This window comes from Alligator mississippiensis, chromosome 8 (genome assembly GCF_030867095.1).
Source record: "Alligator mississippiensis isolate rAllMis1 chromosome 8, rAllMis1, whole genome shotgun sequence".
Lineage (NCBI taxonomy): Eukaryota > Metazoa > Chordata > Crocodylia > Alligatoridae > Alligator > Alligator mississippiensis.
In genome coordinates this window covers 11,452,049-11,467,026 of record NC_081831.1, presented here as the reverse complement: position 1 = coordinate 11,467,026, position 14,978 = coordinate 11,452,049, and the positions used below count along the sequence as shown (strand labels likewise).

General features: G+C 46.7%; 1 protein-coding gene and 1 long non-coding RNA gene across 2 annotated transcripts in view; one reads left to right on the top strand and one right to left on the bottom strand.

Annotated features, from left to right (window-relative positions):
* Nucleotides 1–5,877: 5,877 nt before the first annotated feature.
* On the top strand, nt 5,878–12,167 carry LOC109284789 (protein CD300H). The gene is made up of 4 exons (XM_019494199.2): nt 5,878–6,143; nt 7,946–8,281; nt 10,348–10,471; nt 11,339–12,167. Exons 1-4 carry the CDS (start codon nt 6,104–6,106, stop codon nt 11,520–11,522), a joined length of 684 nt encoding a protein of 227 aa, XP_019349744.2. The 5' UTR covers nt 5,878–6,103; the 3' UTR covers nt 11,523–12,167.
* Nucleotides 12,168–12,322: 155 nt separating this feature from the next.
* The window catches only part of LOC109284846 (uncharacterized), a 37,722-nt gene continuing 35,066 nt past the window's right edge, over nt 12,323–14,978 (bottom strand). Inside the window, exons 3-4 of the long non-coding RNA XR_002092462.2 lie at nt 13,547–13,600; nt 12,323–12,716 (exon numbers count right to left, since the gene is read on the bottom strand). This is a non-coding gene — a long non-coding RNA (uncharacterized LOC109284846). The remainder of the gene's footprint in view (nt 12,717–13,546; nt 13,601–14,978) is intronic.

The window sequence follows — 14,978 nt, the reverse complement described above, 5'->3', positions numbered from 1 at the left end:
CTGCTCCTGGAAATGAAGCTCCTATTTCACAGCCCTGCAGATCGTTTTCAACTCATTCCCATGAAGTTATATTTGTTTTTGCTTCAACCTTAAACTAAATAATACAGCCCTAGGCCCCTCGCCTATTAGTAAAGCTTCTAGTTTATCTTTCACTGGAGAAAAAATGTGTTGTTTGAGATGTGATAATGCACCTCACCGTCTGCACCCGCCTTTCCAAAAATCTAGATCTGCTCATGCATGTCTATGACCAGTTTCTCCTGCTAACTGGAACAACTCAAAAGACATTACATTTTTGGCTAACCAGTCAGAGCAAAGCAGGTAAAAGCTTCTAAAAAAAAAATCACCCCATAAAATTATCAATGTACTCCAGTAACCAATACTGATAGCCTCCAAGAGCTTCTATCACAATCTGACTATGTCAGCCTCTCTTGACAGGCTTTAAAACCCTTGACTCAGATTACATTAATGGAACCAGACTTGCTGTCAAGTCACAGCCTGGATCCCCACAATCACATGCATGAATAAAGTCTGAAGCTGCATGTGACTTTTCTAGAGGGGACAGACCACGGGGGCCTCTCCTGTTTCACCACCATGAATATTGAAAATAAACTTTTAAAGCTGCAAAACCGTTAAAACTAACCACCACCACCACACACATCTGCTCTTCCCCCTTCAGTGAGAATAAAGGTTTCTGAGAGGATTAAAAGCTGTGCAGGTCGGTTGACAAAAAATGAAATGCAGACACAGCTGTGAGGTCCTGTCTGAGGGGTCCGGGAGACAGCTGGTTGTACCCATGCCTTTCAGTCAGAGAACGGGTGGTCCCTGCAGGAGTGCAGGGCCCTTGCTGTCCCTCTCCTCTATAACAAGGCTTTCCACATACTTCCAGGGCCACGTGTGTTTTGTTGCTGGTTCTGGCCTCCTACCTGGAGCTGTCTAAGCTATATGCTCTCTTGTTTCTCCTCCACAGTTTCCATCCAGGCAACTTTTATATCCTGCGCCTGGTCCTCTTGAAAGCCCCCATCTTCCCGTGCCTGGCCTGTGCTGCAATCAGGGGGATCATATGGGACCAGAGGAACTCCAGAGAGATGTGGTGAGAGCTTCACACCCACATTCCCATTCCCCTGGCTATTATCAGGCATGCACTACTCGTCTTCCCACGTGTGTATTGGTCTATTTAGAAAGACACAGTCTGTTGCATCCTGAAGCTATTGGGATCGATGCAGGAATTGCTAGGTGGTGTGAACCCATAAGGGATATGTAGAAGGTCAGGTCTGTAGTGTCCCAGCAATGCTGTGGACTGACAATATTAACCCTTCACCTTTGTATCAGGGATTCCACTCCCTCTTCATGTCTTAAGCCCCAAACTATTGGAGTGGCCCCAACCCCTGACAGCCCCATCTCTGTTCCCACAGCCTGGCCTTCCACTACTCCTCCAAAGGTTTTCCATGCAAACCATGCTTCTTTCAGCTCCATTTCCAGAGCCCGAGTCCGACCCCAGTGGAAAGCTGCCCAGCAGCCTTGCTCTCTCCCAGAATGAAGGGCTTCCTTTAACAACAGGAGTTAGCTCAGGTCACCCAGAGACACGAGAGGAGAGCATTCCAGCTTCAAGTGGCAGGAATGGGTAATGCGTGCGCATGTGGGACGGGGCCTCAGACCTAATAAATACCTGATCTGGAAACCACATAAATGTATTCAGGAGCATTCATGCAGTGAGTCACAGGCAAATGGCAGTAAGTGTCAGGTGCTCTCCATTCAGTCCCGAGCAGTCTTTGCTGCAGCTTGTGAACTGCCTTGTTCTCAGGGGAGGAAGAGGCTGGAAAAGGGATGCAGCCCACAGTGCTGCTGCATGTACCCCTGCCTCAGAGCCCTCGCCGTTCTGCGTCCAGATCCTCCATCGCTGAAGGCTTCCCAAGAGTGCTCAAGGAGGCATTCAGCCTCTGCCTACGATGAGCCTTGTGAACACCCCTTCTCCATCACGAACCTGGAGGAAGCAAGGAAACCTCCACCTACAGACCAATGACTGGAAGGAGGAACTCATTCTTTCTGGTGTTTGATGACGGCTCCTCTGACTCAGCTTGCACTCACTCCCACTGCTTCCCCATAGTTTATCTAGGGCTTTCCTCTGACCTGAGCCCTTGGGGATGCCTCCTGTTAAAGATGGTACAGAAGAGGCCTGTTTAGATTGTGTCTATAGTAAGTGGTCTCCCCAGTTACTTTTAAAATGTAAACGTGAATAAAAAGGTCGTTTGTGCTGACGACTGCTTCCCACATTCTCGTGGCAGGAGCTGAGTGCCTGCCTGCTCTTAACGCTAGCGGAATATATGACTGTATGTCCTGAAATGAAGAAGTTGTTATAGGAAAGGGTAGGCCAGAGAAGAAAGAGCCATACTCCTTGCTTTTGTGGAGCAAAATGCAACTCTGGCATCTCTGAAACTGCACATGTCTACACCGGGAGTCAAGAGGAGACCAGCACATCAAGGTCCTCTGTTAGACCAGCTCTGGCCCATGTAATGGTGAAGAGAACTTGTCTCCCTGTTTCATGAAATGCCTCCGAGTCATCTGAATATTCAAATTTCATGCTGCGTGGTTGAGAACATGAGCATTAAAGTGTTCCCACGTCAGATATACCATCATCATCACTTCCTATTGGCCATGACCAGGGCTCCGTTGTGCTGGATGCTGTGGAAACAAGAACCACCCTGGACCTATTAGCTTATGGCCACGTGCGGACCGGACCCTGTACCACCTTCCAGTGGTGAATGGGGCTCTAGTAGAAAAGTTGCTGCTATTTTCATTTGCTGAAATCTGTTTTGTGCAGGGATAGGATGCTTCCCTGTCTTGATTTATGCTGCCATATAGGCATGAGGGTGATTAAAAGTTACACTTTACACTGCGGATATCAGAAACAGATAACTCTAGTGTTTCAAGCTCCGTTTTCCATTGGTCTCTATCACATATGTTACACTCCACACTGCAAATATATTATTTTCTTTTTCCTTACAAAATACAGGAAAGAGTTACACACAAGCCAAACCCATACAGCTGAAAAGCTCTGAGGAAGAGAAACCTTCCCCTGGGCCCTTTCCAAGGGAAGTGAAACAACTAACATACCAGAGACCTTCCAGATTCAGTAGGGTGAGTCAATCTTGGGGGTTCACTGTAAATCCTACAGTAGAAACAATCCTCAGCCCTGCCTGGAAACCAAAGGAAAGGAAGGGAATATGCAAGATACAAAAAGGGATTCACTACAATTAATATCCCCAGTCCAAGAAGACAAGCAGAACAATGAGGGTCTTCCCCGACATGGGTGGATGTTTTGTATTATTAGAAAGGAGCTGCTGAAAATGGGGCTGGAGACTGTTTAGTACCTTTGCATTTCATGCTCGGCTCTTTGATGGTCATTCAAACTGCTCCTTTCATTTGTACGGCAAAGCACCTGGCTCAGCTGGAATAAGTCTTTCATTTGGTGAACAGCTGCCCCAGCAGGCACTCACAATACCTTGCCCATAGGCAAGCCAGAAGTGTGGCTAATTGGTGTGAGGGTGACCCAAGTTGCATGAAACAAGCATCTCCCGGGGCACCGATGATTCCTCTTTATGCTGAATGCGAGTACAAGCAAGTCAGTTCCTGAGATCAGCCTGAGCGGTCCTAAATCAGGAAAGCTGGTGTAGCATCCACCTCCTCCCAGCACTGCCAAGTAACTAGCATCGCAGCTCTTACACATCGTCTCTGGACTAGACCCCAAAATCTCATTTTGTGCTGTTTATGTAATCAGGGGTAGAATAAGATACAGAAGCGATACTAGATCAGACATCATTTGTCTCTACCTGAAAAATGAGCCCCTTGTATTAGGCAAGCCCGTTCTATTCCCACAAGCATTTTTATGAATGCCACTTGAAGGCTCCTAGCTTGCCTTTTCTCACAGCGTTGCATCAATTTGGTGGCTCCTGAAGGTGGTTTCCGTTTGAATCAACCCCTATGATAACACTTGTATGCTGTGCCCAAGGTACAGTCATACAGCCCTGTGAGGGATCAACATGTGTAGAGATCTGATTTGAAACAAGAATTGACCTAATGCCTTTCATACATCCTTGCGGTGCTCTTTTGAGATTGGTACTTTCTGATTTGTTGTTGGAAGACAACGGGGAATCTGTTTGCAATACTGTTGTTTGGGAATTGTGGGGGAAGCAGGGTTATTTCCAGCTATGTTATTTAGATGTGCCTTTTATTTTATGTTTTTTTCTACCGGATGTTGCAATGCAATTTTGCAATTTTTAAAAAAAAGTTTCAGTTGAAATCCAGAAGTGACCAAAAAAAAAAGGTCAGGGCGAAATATAAATATATTTAGCTGTGACCCTTTTTTGGTCATATGTTTGGAAAGAAGTTTCATAGATTTTAGGGGCTGGAAGGGACCTTACAGATCAGCAGGTCCAGTCCCCCTGAACATGCGCAGGAAAGACTGCTGGGATCAGATGACCCCAGCAAGGTGGGAGTCAGGTCCTTTTTTAAAGAGCTCCAGGGTGGGTGATTGTACCACCTCTGGGGGGAAGTCTGTTCCAGACCCTCGGCACTCGAATCATAAAGAAGTTTTTCCTTGTGTCCAATTTGAAGCTATCTTCAAGCAGTTTGTGTCCACTGTTTCTTGTCTTCCCCTAGAGCATTGGTGAACAGATGCTCCCACAGGCCCTGATGTACACCCCTAATATACTTATAGGCTGCCACCAAGTCCCCTCCGAGTCTTGTCTTCTCGAGGGTTATCTTTAGCCCTGACCGTTTTTTGTTGGTCACATGTTTGGATTTCAATGGAAACTTTTTTTTTAATTTCAGAATTGCAACTTCCAGTAGAAAACAAAATAGCAGGCACATCAAATTACACACCTGCAAATAATCCTGCCTTATGTATATACATGCATACACATACCTATACAGGGAATTAGACACACACACATATGTATTACTCCGTAGCCTATATATCAAACCTTACTCTCTCTCTAAATCTGATTTAACTTTCTAAGGTTAAATCTGATCATCTAAGTTTAAGTTGGATATGGTCAACACAGTATGATTTATGGTACTGCTGCCCAAATGCCAGAGTTGGGGACCACTGATTTAATTGCTCACATCCTCAAAATAAGTTTAGGTATGTTGGATCACACACAGCCAGGCAGTAGCTTCATGTCTGGATCAGATCTCTCTTCCAATCTTAATGCAGTCCACAGTGGACTCAGATCTGTCTTCAATCTTAATGCAATCCACAGTGGATTCAGTGGATCAGATCTCTCTTCAATCTTAATGCAACCTTCAATCTTAATGCAATCCACAGTGGATTCAGGCTAATAACCACGCTTTCCCTAGAAAACATCTATTAGTACCAATGTATTGATCAGCAACAAGACAGCCCTGTTGGTAACAGAGCTGACAAATCTCTCATGCTGGATTCTGAATCCCCCTCCCCAAATGATCTTGAATTAAATGAGCTGTAATACCACCGCACGGTTTGGAAACCTGTGATCACCCTTCCACAGTGCTAAAGTCTGGAGATGTTTGCAGTCCTGCCAGAGGGAAACCTGCCCCCCGTGATCTTCCCCTATTGCACTGTCTCTACCAGTGCCATAACCAGACAAACCCTTGTAAGAGAAGACCTGTTGCATTATATCAGCTTCAAAGAGGACATGTATTTTCATTCAAATGCCTCTCTCATTCATAGTAACGTATCACCCAATCTGTAAGACAGAGGATCCAAGCCTGAACTTGTACAAGCAAAACACCTCTCCCACCCCAGCCTATTTTCTTTGAAAACCTAGAATAAATTTCAGAGGAATCAGTGTAGGAACCTATTTACATGATGACTCATTGTCCAGTGGCCTGTAGATAAGGGGAAGAAAATAACGGAAAAAGTGACAGAACAAAGTCAATTCAGTTCCACAAAAACACGAGAGGAGAAAACACTCTGCCAAAGGAAGCAAGGTGGCCAAAAGATTCAGCAACTCAAACCCAAGATTTTGTGTAAAACTGGCAAAAAAGAAAACGTCCAAAGTTATGGAGCTGCCTTGAAGCAAGTGCAGAAGGGAAACATCTGCATCCCACAAAAGGACTCAGGACAATGAGGATTTCCTCACTTGTGGTTTGGATTCTTCTTCCAGGTAAGATTCTCTCGGTTTCTTTGTCAATCAGTGGAAAGTTATGAGGCTGGCAGAGATTATATGCCCTCAAAGTAGAGCCGGGAGAAAGCCCCAAAATAATCCCGAAGTGATGAAATGCTTCAACCTCCAGAGTGAATCAGCAGTACAGGAGCACAAGAATTGCTATTGCTCCATTGACAGCTGTCCAGAGAGCACATTTGCTTTCTTACAAAAGTTTTTACATGTATAATAGCGTAGCTAATATCTGCAGTGCTGCAGCTTGTGTTTTATGGATGAAGGCGGTGTATTTATGGTGGGTAAGGAAAAGCAGGATTTGACAGGTTCAAACAACTCCCTTCATTTTGTTGTACATGCACATAAAAAGGGCCTAGTGCTCCATTGCTCAGAGTACCTGACTACACCTGACTGATCTGGATATTCATCTAAAATAGGGAAATTCACTGGATAAGTGTCAAAAAAGGCTCAAAGCCAAACTGTCTGAAAGTAAACTCAACACTAGGTGGAGAACGAGCCTTGGAGTTTTCGCAGAAAAAGGGAACGGATTGAGAAAACTGAGCATGAGCATGGAGAATGCATTAATGCAAGCCCTGGGGGACCCTTTGCTATGACAGCTGCTACCAGCTGCTGCAAGACCCACAGGACACCTCATCCCTGCAAGCTTTGTTGGCTTTTGTAGCTGTCCCAGCATGTTGGAGGTGAGCATTGCCTGGGGGCAGAGCTGTGCTCAAGCCAAGTGCCCTGGTAGCTGTGAGACCACAGCTGGGTGCATGTTGAGCCACCGCATTTTAGCACGAACCAGTCAGTGGTACTGGGGACAAAAACATAGGAGATCCCCAAAGCCAGTGAGTACTCTCCGCAGCCCCGTGCTGCCTGGCCCTCTCCATGTGGCTGCTGGGGGCAGTCAGCCCTTGTTGGCTGAGATACTGGGGTCAGTTTGATCATCAGAGCTCCTCAGCATCCAACGCTGGGCCTTTCACCTTAGTCTGGGAGTCCATCTTCTCCACAAGGTTTGACAACCACCTCCACCCCTACCTAGTTAGTTTGTCTTTCTTTCCATCTATGGAGAGCATGAGCACAGGGTCCTCTCCGAGGCACCTGCCACCACCAGCAAGGAGACTGCAATGAGATGGGCTTGAGGAGGAAGCCACCCAAACTCCCTGCAGCCCTGCTTTCTTCCCTTGATATCTCCCAGCCCTAGCGGTGAGTGTCTGAGCTGCTCTTGCTCTCACGCTAGAGACAGACATTACACATAAACCAGTTTAAGTGAGCGGAAACTGGTTTAAACCTGGAACAGAACAGACATTCAGTGCGCATAAACCCATTTGAAAATGGCGGAAACCAGTTTGAGAGAAACCTGGTTGAAGGTAGCACGCTCAGGTGATTTGTATTTCCCTACTGGCTTTGTCATCTTTTTGGATTCACAATCCTAAACATCTACTAATAAAATTCATCTGATTTGGCTCAAACCGGTTTATGTCCCAGTCCCAGCTGACACAGGAACAATTTCTCAGGAATATCTAAAGCCAGACACCACAGACTCAGACCCCTGCAGAAAAATCCCTTGATCAGTGCCTGGCATTACAGGGAAGAGGCCCAATTAGGGAAAAGTTAATGGGGAAACGATTTCCAGCCAGCAATGCTGTGTGAGAAGTGAAGAAATCACTTCCTTCCCTGCAGGTTTGCACCAGTAATGAAAGCCCAGACCAGACAATCATGAAAGCTTGAGGGTTTCCACTGCTTCCCTAAGGTGCGAGGTGCATTTTCCTGTGGACAATAAGCATGTGTCCCCTTCTCCTTTGCAGACTGCTGGGCAGTGACAGGCCCCACGCAAGTGAGCAGCCACTTGGGTGGATCAGTGTCTGTGTGCTGCAGCTATGAGCGCGGCTACGAGACCTACCGCAAGTTCTGGTGCAGGTCAGGCTTCCGGCAGTGCTTCAATGGGCACATCATCGAAACTACAGGGTCTGAGGCCAACGTGAAGCAGGACAGAGTCTCCATCAAGGACAGTCACTCCCTGCTCACCTTCACTGTAACCCTGGAGAACCTCACCCTGGGAGATGCAGGGTTTTATCACTGTGGGCTAGTGCGGACGCTACTTCCTGATCCCAGACACTCTGTTGAACTGATTGTGTCCCCAGGTAAATCCTTGACTTTTTTTTTTTTTTGATGGGAAGAGGAGAATCAGGGCTTGGGAAGTAGTGAGCAGAGGAGGAAAGTGGAAGCATTCCCTAGCAATCAATGCTTGAATTAACCCAGGTGATTAGCACCTAAGTAAGCCTGCATTAAGTGAGCTACAGAGGAAAAGGAAGCGTGGCCGTTACAAGAACGAGCTACAGGTGAGCACAGAAGCTTGCATTAGATGCCACCCTAATGGATATCAGAGGAAAGGAGGAGATTTTGATGCCCAGATTATAAAGGGCTCCTCTAATCTAACTATGAAGGGCTAAATATGCCAGCCCCCTTTCCACAGCATCAGGAGTCACTTCACCTTGCAATAAGCCTCACTATCTTCCTAACCCTTCCTCCAGCCCTTTCCACCCAAAGCTTCTTCCACCCACCCCACAGGCAATAACCCTTTGCATCATTCACAGCCACCAGGCTCCCTTTATATAGCATGCCTGGTGGTCACATGGCTTCTCACTGGACTACAATTCCCAGATTCCTCAGAGAACTCAATATCCCAGCACACCTGCTCTTAAAGAAGGCAAGCTTCATCTATAGGGTGATGCCTTGCTAAAAAGAAAGCATTGATCTTTATGTTAAGTGTGTTTGGTTACAGCATAGGTAAATGCAGTTTCAGATGTTTTCATAGCAGTTCCTTGCAAATCTGTCGAAAGTTTCCAAACTATCATTACAATTCAAACAAGGTTAACTGAGCTTTTGTGCTCCTGGAGCGGACAGAGTACCCCAGAGTTACTGGAGATGAGAGCAGGGAAGTTGGCTGGAGTTGAGTTGGGTGGGGCTTTGAAAGTTCAAGCTTGATGTGAAAATGGGAACGCAGTTTCTTCTTCTTTCTGTTTCCCTGTAGTTTCAGAGAACTGCAGGGCGGAAGGGATCTTGCCCCTCTAGGACAATCCCTTGCTTCATCACACTCAGCCCTTCAGCTGCCTGAGGCTGATGAAGAAGGAGAGAGCTCTTCTAGGCAAAGAGAAATGCTGGCTGCTGTCCAAGGGGGTGGTTTTAAACCAATATTGAAACTGCCTGCGTGGCCCCTAAAAGGACAGCACTGAGCTCTCTCCTGTATGAAAGATGTGGGTACAGCTCCAGCCAAGTCCATGCATTTGTTACACTCATTAGCATCCTGCCTTCAATTAGTAAGTTCTAGGAAGGCTCCATCAAAGTCTACATGGGTATCTTCCTTCAAAATGCCTCCATCCCAATACAAAGCCTTTCTGTTCCCTGTGGTTGTGTCTGGCAGTCCCCTTAGAACAGGGGTTTTCAACCTTTTTTAAGGAGTTTACACCCTCTGGTGGGTACCCCTCCTGGACTGTACCCCCTGGACTCGCGGGTGGGGGTCCCCAGTGGCTGGTCAAGAAGCCGGGGGGGGGGGGGGGGGATCCCTCCAGCGGCCAGTCCGATGAGCGTGGGGAGGAGGTGCTGACGGCTGGCCAGATGCAAAGTGCGGCGGCAGCAGTGCACTTCCCAAGTACCCCCACTTCTCTGCACCACCTTCATGTACCCCCTGGGGCTTTCCCAAGTACCCCCAGGAGTACAAGTACCCCCGGTTGACAACCCCTGCCTTAAAGCTAGGCAGTGAGACCTTGCTCCTGACAGCAATTTAGGTGTCTAACTGGTTTTAATGGGAGCTGGGTGACTCAGTACTTCTGCAGCTTAAACCCTGAGGCCAGATATGCTGAGCCCCAGTGCAGTGCTTTAGCCATTAGGCCACCCTTCCCCACGTAGGAAGGAAGTCGGTGGAAGTGAATGGAATGAGCTAAAGCGCTGCCCTAATAGTTTGGAGGCTTTTACCAGTTGGCAACTCTCCCCCTCCGCCCCTTCCCTTTGGCCATTGCTGCATGTACGTATATAAAGGCATAAGCCATAGAAAAGGAGGCAGAATTAGTTTATAGAGTGAAATCCCTAAATACACTGTAAGAGTCAAGCCCAGTCCATCCAGAGGGTCTACACTCCCTGGAAAACCAGTTACAGAGCTCAGGCTGGTGTTTCTTTATGTAAGACTGGATCTCTCTGTGTTTGTTTGCAGTCGTTCCTACCTCAGCCCCATGCGGAAAGTCAGTAGGTACAGTGCAGCCTGGTGTCACAGCCTACAAATGCAGTGTCTTCCCCACAAGCTGCGATCCAGTGCCCAGCGGAGACCCTCAAACACTGTAAGTCTGCAAGTGGGATTCGCTCTGACTGCGGTCATGGGCCAGGTCTAAGCTGCCTCCGCCGTTCCAGCCACCCCTATGGTGTTTCTACTGCATCTCTGTCCCTCCTTGCAGTGAACACTACAGATGGTTCCTATTCCACTTCAACCAGTTACAATCCAGGTGATCTGTCTGGTCCTGAGATCCAGGTCCTCAATGAAGCCTGGTCTGTGTTTTGTCACAGCCCAACACATCCAAATGACCAGCACTGCACCTAGACTCCTGGCAGCAACGAGCAAACTTGTAATATTGGGCCCCCCTTCACCAGAGATAATGATAATAATGATCAGACAATGGGGGGGAAAATACCATTTTAGGGCCCCCTTTTCTGTTCAGGCCTCGGGCGGCCACCTGTGTCCAGCCCCGCAAATAACCATCACATTGGATGAGGTGTGAAGAAGTTTGAGGTGAGCTCAGAGAAGAGATCCCACAGGTTACAGAGAAGCAAAGTACATGCCCGTCCCTGCAGACAAAGCCAGCACTGTTTTCCCTAAGAAAAACATGGAGCCTTGGAGGGGTTGGATTCATTTGTAGGGGAAAGGGAACTCTTGTTGCAGGGGAGCCCTGTGCAGGGATCTGTAGGGATCCAGGGATCCATAGGAATCCAGCCACCTCTGCTTCCAGAAGTCTGTATTCCCTGCATCTGTGGGATCGGTTGGTGGAATCCCACCCCGGGTGGGAAGATGCTGGGGCCTGTGTCCCCCTCCCCTGCGAAGAGACATGTTGTTCCCATTTTCTGCCTCTGATGCAGCAGATAGGGAATGGTTTTGGGGAGAGACCTGGTCTTCTCAACAGGGTTTTACAGTGTGTTTGATTCTTCCGATGCAGATCCCAGCCCACCAATATCCATTTCCTGCTCCTGGTCGGCCTGAAAGTCCCCATCTTCCTGTGCATGGCCTGCACAGTGGTCTGGGTGAGCAAGCGCTACAGAAGGAGAATTAGGGAGACAGCACAGGACAGACATGTTGAGAGCCTCCAACTTTCTCACGAGGGTGTGACACATTCAATCTAACTATGCTCAGCCTTCCCCCTGTGGAGCCAGATGTTTGTGTGAATGGGGACATCCTGGTCTATGGCCTCGATCAGAAACTCGGCTAACTACAGAAAGGAGCTGGCATGCATCGTGATGGCTATGGACAAGAAGCTATTCAGCATCGAGAGCTTCCCATCCAGTAACAAGCAGTTGTTTTGTTTGCCGTCACAGCCTCCACCCCAGCTCAGGACTGGACTGGGACCAGCAAAGGAGGCTGCAGCTGCCTGTGCATTCACGGTCTTGCATCAGTGCCTCCAGGGGCCACTGAGCACGGCTGAAGGTTTCAATGTATTCAAACACTACTTCATAAGGACAAGACTAACCTTACCTGCAAGGGGAAAGGATGAACCCTGGGAACTGCAGGAAACATAAGGTCCCAGAATTTACTGGGAAAGAGATTCATTCCTTTCCAGCAGTTTGATTTCACATCCTCCCATATGTATTGTACCTCTTTCTCCCCTAAATTAAACTCCTGAGAATGAATGAAGCATGCCAGAGACACAGGGCTGTGCAAAGGAGCCACCACCAGTGGTGAGGGATCAGCTCACTACCAATTTCTAAATGTGTCTTTTCAATAAAGCTCTCTCCTCACATCCTCCAGAGACAGAATTTCCTGGAGGCCTCAATGTGTGTTTGTCTGTTTGTCTGCAGATAGGTATCTAATCCTTTGCATTGACTGATACCAGGGAGAAAAATCCCTGTGGGCAAATTGCACTAGTTTGACAATTCACAGCTTTGCGAGTATACTAAAGAGCCATACAAAAATCTAGAACTCTTGATTGGTTCAGAAATGATAACTTTTATTAGACCAATTAGGAAACTGCCCCCCAAAATAATCTTTTTCTGCAAGCTTTTGGGCTCAAACATCCTTCATCAGGCTCTGGGAAAATTAAAGATGGTAAAAAGTCCCCATAGGTAGGAAAACTTCATTTTTGCACAGAAGCTGGAGATGGAAATCTGTCCCTTGGGGTCCATGAGAGTGTCTTTGTGTGAGTTGTTCTGAGTTGTTCATTGTTGTGTAGATCGGGTAGGATTCCTTCCCTGGAGGTGTCCGATGGCAAGCAGGGAGGTTAGAAATCTTTCGGGTTGTTCTGCAATGAAGTTTAAAATCCAAAATCAGTTAAAATGTGGCATCTTCCATGTTTCAGGGATGTACTTGGTCGCCGTGTTGGTCTGAAACAAAAAGAAATGCAAAGATCTAGACCTCTTGTTTCAGAAATGATATCTTGTATTAGACCAACTAGGAAATCACAAAAAAAAATCTTTTTCTGCAAGCTTTTGGTCTCAAACGCCCTTCATCAGCCAAGCGCTGAAGCTGAGTCCCATCCTCTATGGACTCAGAGCAGAGAGGCACCCCTGATACACACAAACACCCTGGGCATCATTCTAGTCCCTGGCTTTGATCTAAATGGTATCCCTTGCTGTCAGGGATGCTTCACATGATCATGCCCATATGCTTCTTATGGGAGAGTCAAATGATGGGAGAGTGCCAGCTGGTATAATGCAGACATGCACTCTGCTGCTATCCTCACACTTAGCTGCACCCAATTTCCAGAAGTCCAGCTGAGGCTACAGAGCATTTGGGGAATGGTTGTGATTATACAGATGCCTTCACAGACGGACCAGCATCACAACTACACAGGAAGGGCTCCTCTTGTTACACTATCAAAAACTTCTGTAGCTTCAGAGGTGATGCAGAGCTCAACTCCTCAAGACCCTACAGGCCAAATTTCTCCATTGGACACTGGCAATCAGGTCTCATAGAAGAGATGATATCTTTGATTAGACCAAGATTTTTGCAAAAAAAAAATTTTAATTGCAAGCTTTCAGGCACAAATACCTTTCTTCAGGCATTGGAAAAAAGATTGTAAAAGTTCTCCTGGGTAGAAATGAAAGTTCATATTTCCTAGGAGTCCATAGATGGAAAACTCCTCTGGGCAGACAGCTCACAGCTGGTGTGAAGCCTCTCACCTCCTGGGAGGATCTGTGATGATGCAAATTACCTTGAAACAAAGGCAGGCGCAGGATCTCAGGTTTCAGGTGCTCACCGTTGCTTCCTGCTTGGGGAAATATGAAGATTTCAGTTTTAAAAATCGGCTAAAATGCAATATCTTCCATGTGTCAGGTATCCAGGTTGTAGTTGTATTGGATATATTGGACACTGCCTTTGCCATGACTTGAATCAGACTTTGTTCCTCTAACTCTAAGCATTTTAACCCATTTCACTTCCCATGCTGGGGAGAGAATTCAGGATTCCCGATCAATCACCAATATTGTAGTGGTGGCTAGTAAATTATGTAGTTATGACTATGTAATTATGACTAGTAATTATGTAGTTCACTGGAAAATGTGTGTCAGATCGCCCCTGCAGCTCAAGAAACAAGGCTCTGCAGCAGGATGCTGAAGGCCCAGCGGTTTGAATTCTGTTTTTCACTTGTCTATACAGTGAGATTATGTGACAATGTACTGCCCACACTACAGAGATCTCCCTGAGGTTGATTTTATCTTCTACAGTTAGAATAATGTGAACATACTGTATGAATCACCAAAATGCAGACATTTTTTTTTCAAAGGCACGAGTACACCACAACAGAGAGCCCTGCCTGTTAGTGAGTTTTAAAGAGGGATCAGATGAAACACAATCACAGACACACCACAGCCCCAGTCGGGAATAGTTTCAGCAGCGCGGTGCTTCCCCGACTCTCAGGCTGGCGCTGTTCCCCCTTCTCCCTGGCTCTGCTGATCAAGACAATAGGATACAGTAAAAAATTAGGAAATCCCAGAGTAAAAACTACATTTAATGACAGTCAAAGTGGCAGGAGGACACATCCTGTCTCCACCACAAACCTGAAAACTATGCACAAAAGCAGAAATAGTAACAGTACTAAAACACGAACTGGGATTTGAGCAATTCCTCCCCTTCTCTACATCACATGCCTGGGCTCCATAACACTTTCACTTTCCAGGCCACCACTTCCAGGTACCAGTTAGCAATCTTTTCCTTAGAAATGTCCATTCAAGCTGACTATTTTTTGTTTTGATTTCCCTAAAAGAAAACTCATAGCCTTTTTTGTTTCCCCATGAATAAATTGCTTTTTTGCTAAAACTCAATTCTCCAGAAAGAAAACTTTTAAAGATTTTCAACTGTAATCACAGGCAGAGTTAAAACTTGAGCTATGGTCAGTATTGGCCGGTTCACGTTTTGCCACTGTTACTTTTTCCAAGAACTCTGTTTTCTGCCAGGCAGGTTTGCTTCACAAGGCGGCAGGGAGTGACCCAAGAAGTGTCCAAGGCTGGACCTTTAAAAAATACTGGGGACGTTTGTGTGTTTAGATGAAGCATTGTGCAAATCAACAGAAATAGCAGGGAAATCCTATTATTCCAGCGTGCCATTTTTCCACTGGACCTTAGGTTGTGTCATGTTTGCTTCACAAA